This window comes from Centropristis striata, chromosome 20 (genome assembly GCF_030273125.1).
Source record: "Centropristis striata isolate RG_2023a ecotype Rhode Island chromosome 20, C.striata_1.0, whole genome shotgun sequence".
NCBI classification, from domain to species: Eukaryota; Metazoa; Chordata; class Actinopteri; order Perciformes; family Serranidae; genus Centropristis; species Centropristis striata.
In genome coordinates this window covers 11,353,861-11,377,733 of record NC_081536.1, presented here as the reverse complement: position 1 = coordinate 11,377,733, position 23,873 = coordinate 11,353,861, and the positions used below count along the sequence as shown (strand labels likewise).

Here is a 23,873-nt window from a genome sequence, read left to right as displayed (position 1 = left end):
GTGAAAAATATTGTGTCTAAATGCTAATCCCCAGGCTCTAAAAAGACCCAGATAGAAGTGCATAGACTTTTAAACAACCTTCCCAGCAGAGAGGAAACCCACTTTGATGAAATGACACCATGTTGAATCACTATTGCGCGATAAAATTAGAAATCATCCACTGAGAGATGTAAATATGGATGTTTTTATGTAAAAATGTGGCAGCTTTTTTATACCACAATACCTGTAAAAGTCTATTTTAACTTTTAAGATTATTCATGGTGTGAAACTTTGTCCCAAAGTTTGACTCAGAAGATTGCTCATTATTGGATTGCTGCCACCTAAAATCTCTTCCGTCTACAAGCAGCTCTTTTCTCCAAACATGTCTCTGACTGAGTGTGTGTGACTGCAGCTGAATACCTAATTGTTGCATACGTGATGAAGATGGTCAATTGCAGGGAGGTAATTACCACATTTTAATACATTTATGCAAATGTAGCAGTTTTCTCCCACGTCTATTCATTAAAGTCAACGTTTTTTTTGTCTCAGATGACACAGATTCCTGCCTGCTTTGACTCATTTTAATCAGACTAACTCACCAATGATCTAAAGAGGACTGCAATTAAAGACAATACAGAATTTTCCGTTTTATTCTCCTTTTTCTTTATTTGAATAATCTTAATAGTCCAGCATATGGCTACATGTATAGACAGTTACCTGATAATGACACGTTTTCTCAAACACAACATTTACTGCATTTTTTTTTTGCCATCTTGCTTAAGATCAAATTTTATTAAATGTTCATATTTTTATTAGTTTTGCAGATAGCACAGTAGGATGTAAAAAGGCAGGTTAAAACCACACAGATGATTCACTCAGACAGTAGCTTGTGTCACAGTAAAACTTTTTATAATCCAAAAAAATTCATTCTATTAATTCATAAAATGAACACGGGGCACTTCTTAAGTAGTCTTTGGCACCTGAGGGCAATAACTTTTTGGAGACGGCTTTGAAATTGTTATTCCTGTGTTGGTTTGAGAGGAGTCTTGTTTTCAGTTACTATTCATGCAGGATCTGACCCAGGTAGGAAAAGCTGAAAGGGTCTTTGGAGGAGTAAAGTGCATAAAGAGATGTTACATCTGTGGTGATAATACACAGTTTTTTAGCTGGTTGCCAAAACAGACTTAATTATTTTTCTGTTAGTTTATCTTATAAGGCCACTGAGTTACACACAGCAATAAAAGTGACTGACCTTTACAGGATTTATTTGTCTGAGCCAAATAAATATGAAAAGGTTTTGAAATAGAGGTGAATATACAGCTTTTGGAGTAGCTTTTAGTAACAGCATGTATTCGCGATTTAACAAGTCATTGATCTGGACATTTATCATGACATCAAACCGCTACTGTGCAAAACATAAGCCGACCAAAACATCACACAAACAATGAGATGATTCAGTTGACCTCAATGGCCCGCCTTCCTTCAAGTAATAGACTTTACAATGTGGAATTAAATGCGCAGTAGGAATGTAGTTCAAAACAGCACACTTTGAACTACAAGAAAAAAATCTGACAATTGTTGAAATGATTTGATTGAAACACCTTTTGACATTTTAAAATAAGGAATGATGTACTTCAAAGACAGAAGCATACCGTAGGCAACAAATCTGAAGGCAGCAACAATAGGGGAAGCACTTTAAAGGGGAACTGAGTCAATTATTAAAATATATTCCTTCACAGAAGCACATCACAGTGCTCTGCCTCTTGCCTGGGCAACCTTGGAGTTTGTTTTGCGATGTATAGCACTGCAGATGAAGTCACCCACCTCTATCACTTTGGCAAGGTCCACACCCTGTAAAGACAAATTAAGAATGATCAGTTAAAATGTACACAAGGTGCTTTTTGTATTTGCAGTAGTTAAAATCACACAAAAATTCCAGAGAAAACAACCTTAAAACAAATAAATAACCATAAGGAATTATATTAAGGAAAATATTGACAAAAGCCAGGATTCTTTTGGTTAGTCAGACTCATTTTCAGTTGATTAGATTTCATGAAACAAATTCAACATAGTTCAAGCTCCGGTACTCCAGCAACTTATTCTGGGAAACAAACAGGTCACTCATAAAGTTGGAATAAAATGTTTTTTACCTCTTTCCATGAAATGATTGTGACAATGTGATCTATTATCAACAGATAAAGTGTATATCTTCTCAAAACGTTATTAATCAGTCTCTTCCAAACTTATCACAATGGAAAGTGAAACCACAGTTAACAGAGGATTGTGTCTGAAAACAAAATGATTCCGACTTTATGGGCGACCGTGTAGTTGAATTTACTTTATGAAAATACTGACCAAAATGAACCTGGCTTATATGAAAGCATCCAAGTGAAGTGTCATATACATGGTTGCCCATAAAGTTGGAATTATTTTTGTTTTCAGACACAATCCTCTGTTAATCGTGGTTTCATTTTCATTGTGATATGTTTGGAAGAGATTGATTAATAACATTTTGAGAAGATATATACTTTATCTGTCTATTATCAATCACATTGTCACAATCATTTCATGGAAAAAGGTAAAAAAATGTTTTATTCCAACTTTATGGGCCACCGTGTGGTTCCATTATATTCAAGAGAAGACAGACACGGCCGATAACTCCAACACTCGGCAACTCACACCAAAACAACCTAGAAGTTAGAGTAAACATATGTATTTTTGTGTACTTTTAAAGGCAGGTTGCTTGTGAATTTAAATGTGTGCAACAGGTGATATAAAACTAAAGTGTAGTGGAAATATCCCACCAGCAGGGGTAGGGATTGTTAAATAAATAGTTGCTGAGACGGGGCAGGCAGCACTGTGGGCTTGTGCAAGATGTGTAAAACCACTGATATTATAAAATAAACATTTACAGAGCCGAATGTTTGCAGAGCGATCTGTTTATGTAAATGAGCTCTGGAAGACTGTTGAGTGTGGTTGATCTGTTGGGATTATAAAATAAGTGCTCTGTGAAGACATGCTTACAGTTTCAATGCCCATGCCATGGAGCATGTAGAGAACATCCTCTGTTGAAACATTGCCAGATGAACCCTGAGCGTATGGGCAACCTCCCAGACCAGCTACTGCAGAATCCACCACGCAGACCCCCATCTGCAGAGGACACACAACAGAGACATTCAGCACCTTAAACACAGGCTTCAGCTCAGGTAAAGTCAAGGAACAAAGATCCTTGTTCTGACAGATTGTTCTGCCCGCTGCAGCATGCCTTGCCAGGCCTGCGGTCGTGTTTTACAGCTGTTTAGGAGAACTGTGGGCCTATGTCCTGAGGATGAGTGGGCACAGAATGTCCCACAGCACGGCTTAGTCATCCTCTTTGTCAGCTTTAACCACGAGCACCGCATAATTACGGCCCTGTTCATATGAGAAGAACATTATAAATGCTGAACAGAATATTTCATATGTTTCTGATTCTCCGTGTTACTCGTGTTTTTACAGCACTACTCTGCCCTTAACCATGGGGATTCACTTTCTTGCCACATTGAGAAGACATTTTTTCCTCTGCTGGACGGTGTCCTCTTACACCGTGCCAACAATACAGGGATTGTAGCGTTACTGCACAAATAATCATTAATGTCATGAATTATTTCACTGATGACCTGGGTTAAAAATGTTCCTGGCCTCTGGTCATGGTGCCTGCAAAAGATTAATTTTAAGGTTGTTTACTTTGTTACAAGTTTGGCTCACTGGCTGCTTACAATCAAGATAATTGTTATATTCGTGGGGAATTTTTATGTTGTTTTTTTCTGCTGCCAACAATACCAAGTGTCCTCCATATGAAAACCAATGATGCATTATCAGTTGTTTTTCTGTATTTCAATACTTTTGTTGGCCCTGTTAGAAAAAAAAATATTGCTTTTGTTTTGATGTTAATGCAATAAGTGTTTCTAAAAGCACATAAAAAGAGGCAAAACTGCAGTTCTTGACACTGAAGTGAATAGCCTAACCACCTTTGTTTTCACACCAAAAAATTATGAAGCCAGACCTTCAGTTTTTCAGTCATTATGGACTAAGGTCTTGGGATGTTTTCCACATGTCCCTGGGATCGTCATGAGAATATTAAAGATGTTTTCCAGCTTCCGTGGCAGAGCCAGATGTCAGAGGATCCCACAGTGAGACAAAATTAACACGCTGATCCTCTCAGTGGCGTTAGGTCATGAAGGACTTTCAACCCATGGAGCAGAACCAAGCGAGCTAAATTAAAAGAATCTCCATTGACGTTTTTTTGAACAATGCTGCTAATTGGTTGCTTTTACTCCAGACAAGAACCTATTTCTTTTAGGGGCCGTCTGAGCCAGCCGTAATTGCTGTTTGCGTTGGCAAAGGAAGAGGAGGAGGAGGTGGGGTAGAAGGAGGAGGAGATCTACTCCGGTGAGCAGCGCACGAGATTTCCAGACCTTGGATAAAGCCAGAGCAGGATATTGTACTAGGCAGATTTTTTTTTGTAGTATAAACACAGAGTTGTAATCTACCATGCCAATCCTCTCGCTTTCAGCTGCTAACCGTGTAAGGCCAGGGGTCCCCTGCATACTGTTTCCGAGAGGAACAAAACGGACCCTTCAGCAGCGTGCCCCGGTCTTCTGGACACTAATCGCGCAGAGATTGGTGGTCAGCAGCTCGAGCTTGCCAACGCTCAGTTAGATTCACACTGCCCAGAAACCAGATGTGCACTCAGTGTTAAAAAGCCACATTCACTGAGCTGTGGCCATATAAAAACAATACATTCCTGGGTAAAGACATAGTGCATTTTCAAACTTGCATGATTTGGGATAAGCTTGTTGACATTCTACACTCCGAGTGGACGAGGCTGAAGATGGACATGCTCCCATTTTGGTTTTATAACTGCGTCAGGGAGAGGGAAAGAGAGAGCGTGCATTCACTGAAGGATGTAAAGCAGTGATGCTTTACCCTCTGCTACACAAACTGGGAAGCAGAAAAAGCTGTTACAGATCCACTGCTGACACATATATCACCTCTTCATAAATAAGCTCTCCACTGGATATAAGAGGGCAGCTATATGGATATAAGAGAAAGACAAAACAAATATATAAAGAATAAATAAATGACATTTTTACTTTGTGATTTATTTGAACATTTCTGATTTGCAATAATGTCTATTCAACCATTCAGTCTGTCTACTTATCATATTCTGCTTAGATTTCACCGTTTTTAACTGCATTTTTTGCGTTTTTACTATATATATTTCTTTTTTACTAAATATTCTCAACTATATAATATCATCATTCACCTTCCATGTTAACCTCTTCATAGATTACTGGACTCCATGAGTGCCAATAACCACGACAATCAGTCTCAATGTAGAAAAAGAAACTGATCTTTATTTCAAATCCTTATGTAAACATGTGTATGTAAAAACAATTCAATTCATGTTTTTATGTTCTGGTTGGAAGCTGTCAAATAATATGTTTTTCCCCCTTGTAATTCATTACATCAACTTGCCCGGAAACTGCAGATCTATACAGTGTCTCAACTTTCTTTGTCATGGTCAAGTCACGGTTGCATATAGCATGCTCTACATGTATGAATGTAGCCTACTCATCTTTTTAAAACTGCTTTAAAGTTTGATTTATGTCCTTTATTTCTGTTATAATAATATAATATTCTGCACTCGTTTTGTGTGTGTATCTGGGTTTTCTTAACCTAATTTGTCCTCTGAACAAAATGTATTATTTATTATTATTTTTGACTTAATCGATCATAATTTTATAACTTATATCGATTTATATACACACACACACACACACACAAACACACACATATATATATATATATATATATATATATATATATATATATATATATATATATATATATATATATATATAATCCTCAGTGTATAATCATTATTGGGTATGATTATGTGGGGTTTAATTCTCTGAAAAACAGCACTTCACCACTGACAGGTGACAACAGTGATTAATATGATGTTACAATTATAATTGTTATAATATGATAATGTTATACAGAAAATGTCAGTAATAATCATGACACCATCTGCCAACGATAAATTAGGGAAATTTATTCATTAATTTATTTCAGGTTAATTTGAATGGGGACAAGTAGGAAAACATTCATAGCCTAAGCTATTTTGCAATGTCCATCCCGAGACTGGCCTTTAAAATATGTGAAACTCAACAAGAAGAACACAACTCAAAAAATAAATATGTACATTAAAACGACAAAACTCTGAAGCAAGTTCAGACAAAATACAAGACACAAATACAATAAAATCCCATAAAACAGGATGCAAAAAAAGGATGCATATAAATATGACACACACTGATACCTGTTCAAAAACTGTTTCAGTCTGAGATTAAAATGCACCATTAAGTTGAACTGAAGGTTTGAAGATGCTTTCAGCAGATCTTTGAATGTTATTGACCTTGCACAGCTCATCATGGTTCAAGGGTGCCTCATGGACAGAGTCAAAAGAAAATACTGAAGATGAATGTTGTTGTTGGCAGAGAGCTCAAGTGGAGCACAAACAGGTTATACTGTATTCCCCAGCTGCAGCAGTACACAATACAGCAAAATTGCGGGTGAGAATAAATAATTTTCCTTGCCAAGCCTGTGAAATCTAAGTACATACGTTGTCATTGTGTGACCTGCCAGGAGTAGGTTTGTAAAAAAAAAAAAAGCCCCCCCAGACCTCCTGAGAAAAAAAGAGAAAAGGTACAAAGACTGAGGAATGTCTTTATCAAGAACAAAAGAGGTGACTCAGGGCTGACAGCGCTGGGGGAATTCATTTCTCTCCCAGTTGGTGGTGTGGACTTCTGGCACACAGTAATGAGAAGCTATGATAAAATCTTTCATTTCCATCTTGTTTATGGGCGAGCAAATGCTAGGCAAAATATCCCCGGCTGCTATTATTTTCTGTGGCCACAGGGCAGCTGTGATGAATCATTCTGAATATGATACACAGAGGAATTTAACTGTCCTGCTGCGCTTTTTCACTCCGCCATTCAAAATCAAGGCTAACTCTAAAAATATTTGCTACTTTACACACAGACATTGTTGACCTTTACTTCAGCATGATGTTGCAGAGTTGCAGCTGAATAGCACCGCAGACGAAAACAACAATATTAAATCAAACCATTTTTTTATGTGCATACTTTCCTGTGTTTTGTGTCCTGCTGGAGTTGACTAAGAGTCATGAATTTTCAGGGAAATAGTCAGAAAAAAATGTTCGGGTTCAGAAAACAAATTTAGGCATAACACATGAACTGTTATGTTTTATTGTTCAGAATTATCATCAATAATGTAAATAAAGTATTTATTAAAGGGAAGATCCAATTTTCTTTGTTTTTTAGTTTTTTAATATAATTCTATAGCTTCAAAGTAGTGTTCTTTATCTATTCACATCCAGACATTAACACTTTGGTGGAAGTATGAAGGCTTTAGCATTGAAATGCTGTTTTCCCAAGCCCTTTCACATACTTTTTCTCATGTAGTCTGATGTAGTTTTCTGGAAGATGACATTACTACATATAGTATATATCATTATCAAAAGTCAGTGTGACTTACTGACTGTGGCCGGTTGTTCCCAGGCACAGAAGCGAAGCAATGTACTGCTGTGGATGCAACATTAGTGCAGATCCAAGAATAAAGGTCACATAATAGCACAGACAAATAAACAGATCAAGGCTTCAGTAGACCAACAACTCCTGTGTTCTGCAGGTAAAGTTACTGTTTTTGTCAAGGGAGTCTGGTGTCTTTGGAGAGAACAATATGTATTCCTGTGGACAAGGCTGCAGAAAAACGTTTGAACGGACCATCAATATCAGTTTCAGTGTGAGCTATTTTTAGAATATTTCACTCTTTCCCTTGCTGTCAGACAGCATTTTACGTTGGGGAACTGATGCTGTTATTTATGCTTTCTTCAAAGCCACCAGACTCCATTGACAAAACAGAAATATTATGACAGATAGAGCATATAATATATGGTCCCACTCTTCACTTATTCATTTATTTACCAGTACTAACAGTACTGGTAAGTACAGTGCTCTGTCTCTGGTGGGAGTGTAACTCTAATCAAAAGTTCCAGGTCTTAAAACCGGCCCTGACACTGTAAATAAATGACTTTGCAACAGTCATATTATGCAGTAATGTACAAAAACGAAGAGTCACAAAACATAATTATCTTCTCCACACCAGATATTTACAAGTGCCATCAACGTTTCTAGAGTTGGGTCTGCAGCTGCAGTGCCATTCATCACATGCTCAGCAATGAGCAAATGAAAGGATCATTTTCCACTGGCCTTTAAGCACAGCATTGTCAGAGAGTTCAACAGCCAAGCGACAGATGAGTTAGGAGCCCCCCAGGGCCCTTCTATCCACCTAGCTCTCAGTTGCTTTGTCCAACAGACACTGAATAGGTGAGCCTTTGTGCTGACCCCCTCACATCTGTTGACCCGCCCAGCCCCCAATGGGCTTCTGCCTCTGCTATGACAATGTGCTCGAGAACTGATACAGCCGTACCTGCGGTACCTCTGTTTTATGTCTGGATTTATGTCAGTTTTACACTTGCTACAGGAAAAAACAGTGATAAAACACCCAGATGAGAGCTCTTTCGCAGGGACTTACCACCTAATTAGAATTTTTGTGAGCTGTGTAGAAAGTTTATTACGGTAATAGTCTGTGTTTTTTTCTGCATTGTAATGGAAGGGCCCATTGGAAATATCTTATGTTCATTAAGATTCTGTTTTTTTTTTTTCCAGGGAGCAGTTTGTGAATCATCTCGCTTTGTGGGGAGGCTAAGATCATGTTTCTTAATGCCCCTCTTCCTTGTTGACTGATGGTTCCTGCTTTTCTGTGTGTCCCATTGTAACCTACACATTTGTTTTGTGTGTTCTCGGTACTCCCCAAAACAGAGGATACATTCATAATGTTGTAAACTGACACGTTGTCATTAAAGCTCAGGGAAAATTCAGGTTTACAGTCAAGTTTCATAAACATTTGGAGAGCAATACATTGTTTTACACTCCATAGGCAAAATTTAGAATGCCAAAAGTATTTTTGAGATTATGATTACATAACCACTTGTATGCATAAGCTCGAAAATGCATTGAGTTGGGAAGTCATTCTTCCAACTTTTCTGCTTTGTTTAGAGTTTTAAAAAATAACGCCAAAAATAAGATGTGTTTCAATATATGCATTTAAACAACATGTTGATAGCTGTTACAGTATTTGCATGACGAGGAGTGAAGAAAGTAGCTCAGGTGAGCCAGGAAATGTATGAGCCAGGAAATGTATAAGACTTTTTGAGAATTTCCGAGTTGTTGTTATAAGGTGACTTTTCCCCTAATTTTTCAGATTATTCTGACTATGGAATCACTGACTACACTGTAATAAATTATTCTGTAGTGATTTAATTTTACTTAATATATTTGATAAAATGTATTAAATGTAAATGCGTCCTTGATTTTGAGGCAGTTGTTTAAGTAACTTTAATATAAAAATGTTTGAGAGAGAATCTACTTATTCTCATCAAATATGATCATCATATAATATTCACATTAAATATAATCTTTATGTATATGTAATTCTAAATCAAGAGAATTTTGAATGAATCCAACACAATAGAATTAGTCAGTTTTTAATTGACAGGCACTTCCTGTTAAGTTGTTATTAACTCAACGTAGTTAGATTTGATTAATAATATTGCGTGCAATCTGTTGCCTCAATTTTATTGAGTAGCTACTGTTTATCTTTTTTTACAGTGTATTAATTACCAAGAATATATTTTGTGTAATATACAAAAAAAATGGCCATCAGCCTAATTAAACATTTTGATTAGAATTTAACTTACCTGATTCCAGTGGAACGCAAACAATACCTATCCTTTGCTCTCTCTGTTAAAATAAAGTAAAGATGCTGTCTTTGAACGTACTGTAATTTCTGCCTCAAAAATTGTCTGAAGTGATGGATTGGGAGCAGCTTTACATACGATCATCTCAGCAGGAATAATGATTTAACGTCTCAGAAAAGACTTGTGATCTCTACGATGTTGGCAGTTACTTAAGGAAGCTGAAAGATATCCTGGAACAAGATCACCACCTCGACTTTGCTTTCACATCTGGTTGCTCCTCTTCATGTCATCATGAGTAAGACCGCTGATTTATGCAAAGGCCGGGCATTTATCCATAATCGGCCTGCGGTTCTCCACAAGAGTGTTCGTATTCATCATAGGGAGGAAGATGTCAAACAATTCAACTTGAGAGGATGTGTGGATCAAGAGGATGATGCATTACTGTCTTGAGCTTGCATGGAGGAAAACTCTGAGGTGAATGGGCCTCCTCTTCTAACCATGCCAGTATTTGTCAGCCCTCTGCAAGAGAAAGTGCTGGCACCTTTCACATCCCTCACACAAAGATCAGGATATTTTTTTCATACGTTTCTTCTCATAAAAGAGGTGTGACTCACACTTGTCCTACCGGAATTATCAGAGCGCCTTTCTTCTTTTTTTGAGAGTGATGAGATTTTTTTTTTCCAGAGATCCACATTACTTCATCAACTTTGCAGAGATGTCAGATCTCTCCTTTGACATTATTTTCAAATACGTCTATTTGATGTCTGCCAGGTTTTGAAATGCTCCTTCCCCAGCATTTCCCAGAAATCACAGGTCCCTCCACCCAACTTCTGTAGCAGTCTTGGAGCTGTTCCCCTTCATTTTAAGAACTTCCAGAAATGCCAGGTGCCTTGAGCGTTTCTTACCCATAGTAAGGCAGTACAGTCTTGCCACCTTGTAAACTTTAACCACAATTTCTGTTAGAAAGATGACTAGATTGTTACTACTAGTTCTCTTGTTTTTTTGTGAGTTCTTAATTTTTACCAGCTGCGACAGTATGTGGCTGGTATTGTTTTCTCCTTGTGAATCTGTTTGCGTGTCACCATGGCAAAATGTGGTCCTGGAGACACCTACTGTAGAGGGAACTACCACAAAAGCAGTTTTGAGGACTTGTTCAGGTGGTTATACATCTGTTTGTGAACAGATTTTTTTCAACACAATAGTGTCGTAAATGTGCAAGATGTCATGAAAATTTACAGCTGTGTAGTTAGGGGCAAAATGAAGGCAGAGTGCGAAGATGGGTGTGGTCCAAACATCGGCGCTGGAGGAGGCAGTGCAGGAAGTAGGGGAGGGGCCATTGGCACCCCACTTTTGGCCTCTTGCCGATTTAGCGTCATGACTGGTGTGATCCCATTGCAAAATGGGCTCTAGTATTATTTTATTATGTTTACCCTAGTTTTTCTCTTTTGCTCTCATTGTTAATGTTTATGAATTTTGTGTAAGGGCCCTCTTGTAAATGGGATCACTCAGGGGGTGTGTCTTTGAAGTTTTAAATAAATTTAAAAAAGGTAATTTTTGGGTGTGTTCATCTTTTTACATCCTTTACATAATAAAACTCATTAAATGCATAATTATGAAGGTCCAGGTTGTCAAAACAATACACTTAGGTCCTTATTTGTAAGGCTTTACTGAAATAGTCAGTCTTCTTTTTTTTTTTTTTTTTACCACTTTTTGTGCTATTACAATACTACCTAAACACTACATCTTCTGCTATTGCTGATAATAATAGTAATAATACATTTCACAACACAACATATAATTATGGTCATTAGTAGAATTAGTTTGAGATAACTTTGTATACTAAACATTAGGATTTCTTACCTGAAGAGCAGTAATGATGTTGGGCAGTGCTTGCCCGTAAGTGTCATGGCAGTGAACTGCTAGAGCGTCGGCGGGCACCTCCTTCATCACACTCTGCAGCATCTTAGACATGGAACCTGGAGTACCAACCCCGATGGTGTCCCCCAAGGAAATCTCGTAGCAACCCATTTCATATAACCTCTTTGCCACCTACAAAATTATGAAAATATAGCAAAATCAAGAGGGGACCTCTGGGTCTGAAGTGCCTTAAACCTTCATTCTCTCTAATGGCCAGCAGGGGGCGACTCCACTGGTTGCAAAAATAATTCTGATTGTATAGGTTGTATAAGTCCACAAAATGACTTTTTACTTGATTTAAAAAGTTAAAAACACTCTAAAAAAGTCAGATGTTCATCTGTTTTGCTAAGTACATTTTGCTTTAAGCCTGTTTTTCGTCAGTGAAATTTAGCATCCCAATTAATAATACAGTTAACATATTAATTAAAGATGCAACTAACCAGGCACGTTAGCTCGCACTAGCTTCAACCTCTAATTCAAATATGGTCTCTTTTGGTGAAGAGTGTAAAAAGTTTATCTCACAATCTCACCTCAGCCACTTTAGAAGGTTCAATGTGTCCCTCGTGGGGGCATCCAAGGGCACAAGAAACATACCTGAAAGAGGACAATGTTTGTGAGCATTTTAACAAATGTTTATGGAAGATTTGAAGATCAGATTTTATGAACTGTGAAATACTATGAAATACTAAAAAAAAAAAGGTGTGGATGTAGCAGTAATTCACTGCATTATGGACTTCAAAATCCTGATTACTCTGGAATCATTGCATCTGTATTCCTGATAACAGGATTATGTAGAGCACTTTTACTCAAATATTTTGAGAAAAATAACATTTCACATTTGCCTGTTGTTGTTAGATGGATTAGCTCAGTTTAAACAAGGATAAGAAGATTACTGTCTATTCTGATTTTTTATTTTGGTGTTTCATCTGTTTGTCACTGGAAATCTCAAACGCATACAAAAAGATTTACATGAGATTTGAATCACAGATTGGTGATTAGATTTTGTGGTTATCCAGATCTTGATTTCCTGGATGGAGAGGTTCATGAAAATCAAAGAAAATATGCATTACAATTGAACTATATTCAGTAACATACCCTTTTTGGTTTGCTTTAATGTCCATCTGGATGTGTGGTTCACGAACACTAATGTATATATAACCTGCTGAACATCTGGACGTTTGCTATAAAGCTATCATTACTGAATTGTGTGTTTTCTTCTTGATATAGAAACTGCAGTATTTTCAACTTTGTTTTCATTTGGAGTTAGAAAAAAATCACAAAGTGAGTAAAACATTATATATGTGTTTTCAATCATTGTAAGTGAAGATTGATAACCAGAATACTAACCCCCGGACTGGAATTTGTTGCTCTCTGGCAGTGTTAATGACTTCCTTAAACCTCAGCATGCTTTCATCAATAGAGCAGTTAATATTTTTTTTACTGAAGGTTTCAGACGCTGACCCAAACACCGCCACTTCAGTAGCACCAGCTGCAACCTTAAAACGGGAGAAAAATGAACTTGTAAAACTGTTTTGAACACTGTGTTGGAGTCACACTTACGTAAGTGCAAGAATTATCTGGGGGAAAAAAGAAAGTAGCGGCAATGGTTTATTCAAATTGACAAGCACAGGTAAATAGTTATGGTTCATAGCACTGAATTGAAAATTAATTCTTACAGCATCCTGGAAGCCTTGCATGTTAGGTGTCAAAACAGGGTACCTAACATGAGGTGCTCTCTTGATTCCTTTGAGGACATCAGTGTGGTCTGCCATCTAAATGAAGGGGAGAAAACATATGATGTCGAAAAATAAACCTTTAACATCATCTGAGAATACATATCAAATGTTTTTACATGCTTGTAGGCAGCAGATGTTCCATCAAGGACAGAATCACTACATCTCACATAAATAAAATGGGACATGTTCATGTTTTTCATGCATCTTTTAAAGGAAGTAAATACTTGTACAATTTATGACATGAATGAGAGGGTGACTATATAAAGAATATCTTAAAATATTCGTTCCAAAAGGATGTGTGGGTCCAAGAAGCATGCTAGAGGAGCAGATTTTTTCCTCAGTAGTCATGCAGACAAGAAAGAGAGCCTAATAAATCACTCAGCACTCTTTTTCTCTGCACAAAGAAGAGTTATTACCTGCGGTACCCACTTTGAAGAGACAAAGCTGGTGGCCTCGATCACAGGCAGGCCTGTTCCCGAGAGCATGTCTATCAGCTGGATTTTCACCCCTGTCGGAACAATTTCCTGGGGAACAATGAAACTGAAACTGTTCTTTCTGGATTTGATTCCACTCAAGATGGGAGGTACAACAAGCAGATATCAGACAGATTTTTTTTTTTGCTAAGCTGCTTGTCAATCACATTACTATCTATATTAGCATGCTGAATCTTGCACTTGCTGAATATTTTGAGTTCAGTATTTCTCATAATAACACGTTGTGGTAAATAAAATTATCCCTGCATCCAGTGCAATCTGTAAAACTACAGGCGTGCAATAAGGAAATGATAAAGCAGTGACATGCTAAGCAGAGTCAACCAAGCCAGAAGTCGTGTCATCTTTCCTATTCAATTTCAAAGAAAATAAGGAACATATGCTTCTGGCAATTATGGCACACAACCCATATGTTATGGATTGTTTTATGTATGGAAAACGGGGGTTTCCCTGGAGATCATGTATAGTACTACAAAACAAAGGTGCGTATTTATAAATATAAATGAGATATGTGACTGAAATGACAGTGTATATATACCTTTTCATTTTGAAGCCCATCTCTCGGCCCAACTTCAACTATTTTGACAAACTCTGGATACTTATGTCCTGTAATTGTCTGGAAGAATATAAAAGAAAAACAGAGAAGAGAATAAGTGGAAGTAAACCACACAGTACACTAAACACAAGCAGTAAGCCATCCTTTTGGCGTGCGATGCTCCAGGATATGTTATTTCTAACGTGAACAAATGTCTACCTCAAAGCAGGAAGAAACCTGAGAACCACAACATAAGCCTGTCATGACATTAGGATGCAAACTCAGGATGTGTCTCATAGAGAAAAGACTGGGTAAGAAGGCAAGGGTAACTCCACACAAACCAGAGGAATTGTCTGGGTATTTTTCTGGTCTTGTAACAGGAGAAAAAATGTTGTTGTCTATGTTGAATTTAATGTTAAAAATAAAACCTCAAAAACGATCAATGAATATAGGATTTATACAGCTTTAATAGTTAACAAAGCTTTTAATGAAAGATGAAATAACACCAGCTGACCAAAAACTTCAAATTGAGTATAAATCGTTTTTTGTCCAGGAGGGATCAGGGACACAAACAAGCTAACAGATATCGTCACCTTGTAAAAAATAATCACCTAACTAATTTCTTCAAGTTTTGCAGGAAACACAAGAAACTTCACCATAGGTGTAACATATGACATTTATTGATCATTTCACTCAAAAAGGATGTAACAAATGATGGCTATTGGCATATTAATAACACTGTGTGTAAATTATGTAACTTAAGAGAAATAAATGACTTTGTGACTTAAGTAAGATATGGTAACACTTTATTTTGAAGGTGTCTACATAAGAGTCACACAAGCCTGTCAGAAACATGACTTGACAAGTATCATAAGCATTAATGTTACTTCAAAGTGTCATTAATGTTCATGACACATCCGATGTCATGTTTATGACACGCTCATGTCACTCTTATGTAGACACCTTCAAAATAAAGTGTTACCATATCTTGCTTAAGTCACAAAGGCATGTTCAAAAAAATGCTTAATAAATCCGCTTAAGTCACACACTTGACATAGGCCATTGTCTTTAAGGGGTAAAATCACATGATCAACTGAGGAGTCATGAGGAGATGATTTTGGCAAAAAAACAAAACAATTTTGACAAAAAACTACATGCTAGTGTTAAAACGTTACGGCTAACGTGTTAGCAAACCTTCCTTTTGACACGGAGCTGTTTGCGTTAGCACTCATATGGCGTCGTTTCCCTGTCTTCCGGTCAAATGTAAGTCCAGTATTCAGTTACCTGCCTTCGTTTTAATGTCCTTCAGCCTCTGGGACATACAACTGTCTTAACCATTCTATGCTAACATATCATAATCATTATTTATCCGCAGCCGTTAGCCGAACTAACGTTAGCTCACAATCAAGCTTAACTTTACTCAACTCGCTAGCTAACGGCACTTGAGTAACGTTAGCTACATTTTACGCTAATGTTACTTTATACTTCTAAGTCACTTTTTTCAGAGTGACACCTATTAATAAAACGCGAGGTATTGTCATAGATTTAGTTTGACTATAGTTATATAGAGTATGGCGTCGTTTGAATGTAACTGCTACTTACTGTTGCATCAGTAATAGAATACTGAGTTTATGTGATTAATGGGTAGCCTTGTATTTGAATGTAAACAAAAAAATTAGGGGCAGCTTAAAAACGAAAACAAACATTCTTATTATTATTAAACTTCTTATTATTTTATCTGAGTTACACAACACAAAAGAAATAGAAGCACGCAGCCTGCATATTTTGTCACATATAGTCCATTCACAAAGCTTCAATCAATTACTATTCTCATAGAGATACATCTTTAAAAATACATTAAGATAATTTTATAAAAGTAATGCGGAGTTTCCCTTGAAGAGGACCATTAATGTTACATAAGCAGCATGCAGCATCAGTGAGTGTCATCAGTGGCTAGCTGCTATCACTCTAACATTAGAGTCATGTGGCAGACCATGTGCAGCAGATTAGAAACAAGAAAAAAACAACGCCCACCTTCTCCTCCAGCAGCCAGCGCTTCAGCCATGGGTAGTCCTGGACGAGTTGCTCATAGCTCAAGCAGTGCTTCACTGTAGTGGGTACGTTACCCATCCGAATGGCAGCTGTTCAGCCCTGCTGCTTCTCCGTGTCCTTCGAGACTATCCTGCAGCAACTAATATAGCAAATTGAATCTTCATATCAATATGCTAATGCAGGCCTGGACGATGGAGAGCCTGGCTGCATGAGGAGATGGGATTAGAGGACGGCTGCAGACGGTGTAGGATGAGTCAGCAGTTGCCATGGCAGTCACATCCCTACCAGGGAGGGGATAAAAACAGAGCAGGATGGTGGGGGATGGAGACTGAGAGAGAGAGAGAGGAAATGGTGTGAAGCAAAGTGGCAAATGGAGCAATATGGGAGATTAGTGCAGCACTTCAGACTGGGAATTCTTGTGGAAGAATTTTGGGGATCGTTACAATATGTGCATCCAAAAAGGGGAATGCAGGTGCAGGGCAGGAAAAAAGATGCAATTAGCGAAGAAGAGTTTGCACAACTGCAAATCTGCTCCAAAGACTATAAACAGGCCAAGAACTGAGTGCTTTCCTCACTGTGAAAGCATTTTAAGCAGTATTCGCTAAAAAGTCTTACAGTTATATCCTGATTCAACAACAACATTAGATTACCCTGCTCTAGTGAGAATTGAAGGCTTCGGGAAAACAGCCTGCTTTGATTGATCTCCTGTGACCTGAACACTTGAAGGGTTTCCATTGCCAGACGTGCCACTGCTGCCAATGTCAACTCCATGGTGTAATAAAATCCCTTGTTAAGCCAGGGCAACATTTACCAGAGAAAGAGCCATTCTTCTGAACCCAGATGTTAACAATAGAGGGACTTAATGAAGTCCTAGCATTCAACCATCTCACCACGCTAAACTGCTCTGTGATGAGAGACCTCTACCTTTCTCTCAGGGTAGGAGGGCGACTCATATGATCAGGCCTGAAAAAGTCTTTTTTGTTGTTGTTGCAGACTTCAAGGTTGATGTCTATCAGTTGCCACCCTTACATTTTTCTTGTATTGCCTCTAATCACTTATTCATGGTCCTCAGGCACAGAACTCAGTGTATGAATAGTTTCATGTTTAATTGTTTTTAGCTTTTTACATTAAATTAAATCAGTGCTGATAATTATATCTGCCAAAAATGAATGGAAGGACTTTTCTGTTGTAGTTATATTTGCCTGAAAATAATTATTCATTCATTTTAAATAATTTCATGGTTTCAGGCCTTTAAATTCTTTTCAGATGTCTGCAAATCTGTGCTTTAAAGGCACCAAACCCCCAGAAATAATGAAAACCGCATTTTGCAGAAGCACTACAGTGCAAATTATTGCTAGAAAGGCGGCTACCATAGTGCACAGTGTTGGGTATGCATACTGTATGTAGAACCATTTAAATAAATGTAATTAAATATTTGTTGTTATTGTCATCATAATAAATGTTATTCCTAATTTCTATGTCTATTGTCAGAGAAATTACAACTTTTCAAGGAAATGTTTCTTTCTCAATGCCTTTTTTTCCAGTTGATGATAACTGTATCAACCAATTAACCCTAACTGGCCTTTTAACATTTCTGCTTTCAAGGAAACTCGGCACCAAAGGTTTATCTTGACAAATGCCAGCTGCAGAGGGTCACTTTAAAGAAGTGGCCTTCAGGGGCTTTCCTGCTTTTAGGAGTCAATGTAATGCAGGTGAGTGGAGACTTTAAAGCCTAAGATGATGTGTAAGTGGAAGAAGATTTGACATTTTACATAAACTGGTACTATATAATCTGTAAGAAAAGGGAAAATAGCCAGATGGTGAGCTATTGAAGAAATATACTTCATTTATATGTTTGTAAGAATACTATGTAGTTGTGTCTTGCTTGCAAAACTATGTGAGTTTTAGCACTCTGGATGGAGGATTTTGGCATTTGCCAACAAATTAACAAATTAATCGAGCTCCAGACCTCAGAAATCCTTGCACACATGTTCGAAGTGTTCAGAGAAAATGGAATAATTAAGTGAAACCAAATGGCAATTCAGGCTAACATTGCAACAATTAGTCAAATATTTGATCATCTATTCATTTTTAAAGTATTTTAGATAGATAGATAGATAGATAGATAGATAGATAGATAGATAGATAGATAGATAGATAGATAGATAGATAGAACTTTATTGTCTGTCACGAGTGACAGAAATTCGTTTTTGACAGGCTCATTTTTCACTGCAGAAATGTCAGGAAATGCCATTTTCAGCCTCTCAAATATATATCGCTTTTCTCCGTTTTTTAATCATATTTAACTGAATATCCTTGGGACTTGGACTACCAAAACAAGAAATTTAGACATTTTTATTAACAAGATTTAAAATGTTTTGATGTTTTATAGAACCTTAAGAAAATGACTGTCAGATTAATCAGTAATGTAATCAATCATAAGTTGCAGCCCTAAATAGTCTTATTATCTGCACAAACTTGAAAGATGTTTTGTACTCAGTTAAACTCTGTAAAGGGACACTTCTCTTTACCTTTGTGTAGATTAGGCAAACAGATACGTCTTGACAGGAAAAAGGATGTCTCCACGCTGGGTCGTAAGCTGTCTCCTGAGAACAATATATTTTACACATGAGGATTTTGGAGACCAAACAGATGATGAATGCCTCAAAATATTAAATAAAAATCAAACAGTGCAAATGTCACAACGTGTTTCTGAACTGGAAAGGATTGCGTATAAAAGAAAGAGACTATTCTCTTTTCTGCAGTAAGAAAGAAACAGATGTGAAAAGCAGTACTTTATAGAGTACAGGTTTCGGCAGGGCATGAAAGAGGTTTTAAGCTCTCAGATATATACTGAAAACAAAGTGGGAGAAAGAAAACAGGAACCAGATTAAATCAATTTTCATCCTCCATCCGTCTTCAATTTCTACGTCATGGCTTTAACTGAACTGTAACAACAAGAGAGACCTGATGCTGAGCGAAAAGCACATGATCATCACCCTGAAAGCAATAATCTTGACATGGTCTTTCATATTTCATACACGAAGAAGATGGAAGGTTTGTTGGCTATATAGTTAAAATAATTACACCCAGTCCTACAGAACCAGACCACTTGAGGGTGTATAATTGAAACTGAATCATGTATAATACATGCTGTACAAAAAGAGCATGAATGAATGTGTATATATATATATAATCTTGTGGAAGAAAACGCATCACCACCCCATCTCATTTCCATTATATTCGACTATGAAAAAAAGCATGCAGCATAAAAATGACCACAAACACTTTTAAAAAAATCAAATGTAAAGTCTTGATAAAAATAGCAGCCTACCTTACAGTTTCTTCAGGAAGGCTGGCCGCTCTGAGCCAACTTTCCACAGCTCCCCTTAGAGACAGCATGTGTGTTAAAGATTATCCTCACAGTAATCACACCACAGAGCGCCCTGCGGGTTTCAGCCACAAAAGCCACTGACCTGTGTGTTGTGTCCACATCTGATCATGACTGTTGAGCATTGATGTAGAAAATACAATCTCTCCGGCTCTGAACATGCAGCCTAAAGTAAAGCCGTGGCACCCGCCTGCTCAGAATGATAAAAAAATGTATCTAGATTTAATCAGGAATGTGAGAAAAACTTAAATCCTCACCTGTTAATGACGAATGATCAATTGGCTGCAATATTCAATATAATTTAATTATTCTGCCACACTACAATCTTCACCTTCCTTCTCACAAAGGCACTAGTTAACACCATTTCGTCACGGATGAATTCAAACGGATGCTTCTAAGCAGCCAGATATTTATTGTGCAGATTTTTCTATTGCACCGCAGAGGACTTCACGGCTGGATTACTGCTCCGACTGGATCATAAAGTATAGAGATTTCCTTCTGAGTATCCGTATCCTTGGTGGGAGAAATTGAATTTCACAGCGAAATTTACAACAGCCAGAATGCACATGAACTGGGTTAAGTGGTGGCTGTTGACATCTCTATTTGCTTTCTAAATTGGTACAGTAGCATGTTTTGTTCATTATGTTTATGGCGGTGTGAGACGTTGACAGAACAGATAAACATCCAACTAGGACAAAGGATTACTAGTGTCAATACGATACTTTAGTTTTGGTACAGGACATATTTTCTAAATGCCTTACTTTTTATGTTGATTTACTTTTTTATTTAACCAAAGAAGTCAAAGTGTTTCTTAAAATCCACAGATATCCAGTCCATAATACTGCTTTTTTAATGGTTATCAGTAGGCCACAGGCTCAATCACCATTTTGTTAACTAATTCAGTGATAGATAGTGACTTACAATACTTTTATTAAAATAAAAATATTCAAAACTATTATTTTAAGAGGCCTTTAAATTACTGAGATGTTACTAAGGCAACTGTAGCATTTGCAGTTCTGTTGATTTAAGTCCAATCCATAGTATAGACACTACTAGATACCTTTAATTGTCTTGGCAACAACAGGAACAATGATAAACTCAGGGTGAGTGCCTTAAATTGTTGAAAACAACAGAGCAGCAGGTTTTAATAGAAAATATTTTCTTTTATAGAGTGAATTGTGTTTTTTACTCATAATTGTGCCCAGATATGCCCAGGTTCCTCTGATGTACCATGTGTTGGCAGCATTTTAAACCTTAGTTTGAAAGCTTAGTGATACAGTAAATCAGCACGATTAGTACAGGATAGAGACATCCCTGGCCCAAGAAACAGGTTAATATCCTGTACATCTGCTCTGGTTTGCATTTTTCTTTTAAACCTTTTTTTATTTTATGTGTTCTTCGACATAAATTGTACAATATGGGTGACAGGAGGACATAACTAACCTGCACAAAAAGAAGGGAGCGGACATTGTTAGCATATCATCACAGACGATTTTAGTTCTACTGAGACAAACCCATAAAAGACTCACATGTTCTTTTTCTGCATTCTCATGGAAAATATGTTCCATAAATGCTGCATGCAATAAAGAAAATAAAAAATAATAGAAAGCCCAACTGAGATCAACTTTGCAACAGCTGCATGTAAAAACATTTTATAGAGTTATACATATAAATGGAGGGTTTAATGTATGGTTCAAGTTTATTTATTTAATCATCTCAGAAAAGCTTTTAAAGATGAAATACAGCCATACATTTTAATGCATGTGTTAAATCCAGACAAAAAATACAACATTTCAAAATATAGAAATGATTTAAATGCACAGGTGCCAACTCTAGCAGTAATAGGAAGTGACAGATGACTTCACATACAGTCTGTTTTAACTCAGAGAACCCAAAAACCCTCTTTTTCTCTGGCTGGGGGAAGCTAATGTGCATTTGTGAATAACAAGCAAACATAACGGTGTTTCTGCGTTGCCCTCTGTTGGGACGCATTCCTCGCTGTTCCTGCTGCAGCCTTGTCATACCAAACAACATGTAAAAATGCGACCCATATGGTCTCCCTTTTCAAGAGGGACTGATTGAGCTGTATGGAAGTCATAGCCCACCCACAGAACACAAATAAGGAGAACCATATGTGGGGAGATGAATTAGGTAAACTGCACAACATTTTTATTAGATACAATTTCACTTGCCTTGTGGATGGACTGCAAGGTGACACTTTAAAAATAAACTTTGAGCCCCAGAAAGAAAAAGACCTCTGCTTAACAGAGGGTAAATCAATGAAACATGGAATTACTAAACCAAATGAACAGTGACTGTTATGTTTTGTATTAGACTGAGCAAAATGTGACAAAAATAAGCATGTCAATCATCTGACCTGCCTGCATTAGAGCTGACTGTACTAATTGACCACATTAATAAATGTAACATTTAACTAGAAGTGTGCCTTAAGACTCCATTAAGACTGTGAACAAATGTTTAGTTTCACAGTTTATGAGAATGTGTAAAAATCCAACTTTTCTTTCATGGGCTACTGACCGCAGTTGATTTTTACTTCAAATACAAATGTTAACAATGTCAGTTGTATGCAAAATGGATAACTACTGAAATATTTTAAATACACTAGAAATAAAACATTGTAGGGAATTAAAGTCAGTGTTCTAATAGTATGAGAAGCCTTACAGACGTTTAGGAGCTATAAACATAGGATAATACACATTATGCTCGAAATAAGACGTGCAGTTTGCTCATACATAATCAGGAAAAAAATACTCTTCTCTTTCAATATTGCTAAACCATTAATATTCCAGGCTTTCACCAGCCCAGTCGCCAGAATAAATGTTGGCATTGTATTTTTCTGCAAACCACAGATAACTTTGAATATGAACATTTCTTAATCCATTGTCATCGCTGCTTTTAAACTTGTAAACTGTTGCGAATTATTTTATTATTTTGAATCTTTGATCATTGAGAGTTTAGACTATTTGATTTGAATGACTGAGGCATCACTGCACTAAAAGTGGCCTTTTATCATTATTGGAAAAAGGACTAACAGACTACAAAATACTGCAGCCTCTGTGATTTAATCCGTGAGGACATCTCTGAGATGCCTCAAGCACAAACACCTCCGTCGGTGGTCTAACAAGATCATCAGCTTTTTCTTTTGCAGAATTTGTCAACAATATGTCCTGCTTGTGGTTCATATTAGATTTTTTTTTTTTAAATGTCCTGAATCATCAAGCATTCGCGACTTTTGACAAACAGCCAGCTCTGGCCTGCTAAGAGCTTCAAGATGATCTCTTCTCACTAAATATATCACATTTGCTGAACAAAAGGACGTGTTCTGAACACTCGCTCACGTGGACATGTCTGTTTTCTCAATCGGGTTAAGAGAATAAACATGTTTTTGAAAGACGAAAGTCCTAATATCAGCACCTGGAAACACATCCTGACATTATGTAACTGTTTATGTAAAGCCAACAGTATGTTGTGACATAAACCTCAGAGCATGATGTATGACTAGTTCACATCAAATCCTTCATGAAAAGTAACCCGGGATGGGTTTTGACCTTTTTCCAACATGTTACAAAGTGGAAGTGCTGATCTGATGAATTTCAAGGCACCTCTGACTCACTGCAGTCTGTTTTTGACCACGGGGGTCTCATGAGGAGAAGGGGCCACTATATTAATCTGCCCTGAGTATGGCAATTGTTAAACTTTGCTTTCATGTGGTCAGGAGGTTGCTGTCGTGAGTAGTTCTGTGCAGTTCTGGACGACTTGAATAGGAGGTCATTCATAGCAGCCTCTGCGATACAGAAAAGGAAGAAATGTAGCTGAATTGGAAAGAATCCATGATATTAAACAGTAGATGGGATTGTGAAGTGCT

General features: G+C 37.2%; 1 protein-coding gene and 1 long non-coding RNA gene across 4 annotated transcripts in view; one reads left to right on the top strand and one right to left on the bottom strand.

Moving 5' to 3' along the window:
* Window positions 1-618: 618 nt before the first annotated feature.
* hmgcll1 (3-hydroxymethyl-3-methylglutaryl-CoA lyase-like 1) lies at window positions 619-20,040 on the bottom strand. 3 transcript variants are annotated; one of them, XM_059358942.1, is made up of 11 exons: window positions 19,931-20,040; window positions 19,128-19,202; window positions 16,579-16,924; window positions 14,548-14,625; window positions 13,935-14,042; window positions 13,459-13,554; window positions 13,130-13,278; window positions 12,313-12,376; window positions 11,726-11,914; window positions 3,004-3,129; window positions 619-1,830 (listed from the first exon to the last, which is right to left on the bottom strand). In XM_059358942.1, the coding sequence occupies exons 3-11, from the start codon at window positions 16,672-16,674 to the stop codon at window positions 1,726-1,728; spliced, it is 1,011 nt and encodes a 336-aa protein (XP_059214925.1). In that variant the 5' UTR covers window positions 16,675-16,924; window positions 19,128-19,202; window positions 19,931-20,040; the 3' UTR covers window positions 619-1,725. The 3 variants fall into 3 exon arrangements, with proteins under 3 accessions (XP_059214925.1, XP_059214927.1, XP_059214926.1); XM_059358944.1 differs by lacking the exons at window positions 16,579-16,924; window positions 19,128-19,202; window positions 19,931-20,040 and adding an exon at window positions 15,829-16,119 and having other exon boundaries at window positions 13,948-14,042; XM_059358943.1 differs by lacking the exons at window positions 16,579-16,924; window positions 19,128-19,202; window positions 19,931-20,040 and adding an exon at window positions 15,829-16,118.
* Window positions 15,685-23,873, top strand: part of LOC131993172 (uncharacterized) — a 42,403-nt gene continuing 34,214 nt past the window's right edge. The window contains exons 1-2 of the long non-coding RNA XR_009396286.1: window positions 15,685-15,807; window positions 18,202-18,308. This is a non-coding gene — a long non-coding RNA (uncharacterized LOC131993172). The remainder of the gene's footprint in view (window positions 15,808-18,201; window positions 18,309-23,873) is intronic.

What these genes read in the sequence shown, in the direction of transcription:
- hmgcll1 (XM_059358942.1), bottom strand. Translation starts at nt 16,674, where the DNA reads ATGGGTAACGTACCCACTACAGTGAAGCACTGCTTGAGCTATGAGCAA. An exon ending in GCTGGCTGCTGGAGGAGAAG is followed by an intron (nt 14,626 to 16,578) that starts GTGGGCGTTGTT and finishes ATATTCTTCCAG; the next exon opens with ACAATTACAGGACATAAGTA. An exon ending in TGCAAGGCTTCCAGGATGCT is followed by an intron (nt 13,279 to 13,458) that starts GTAAGAATTAAT and finishes TCCCGTTTTAAG; the next exon opens with GTTGCAGCTGGTGCTACTGA.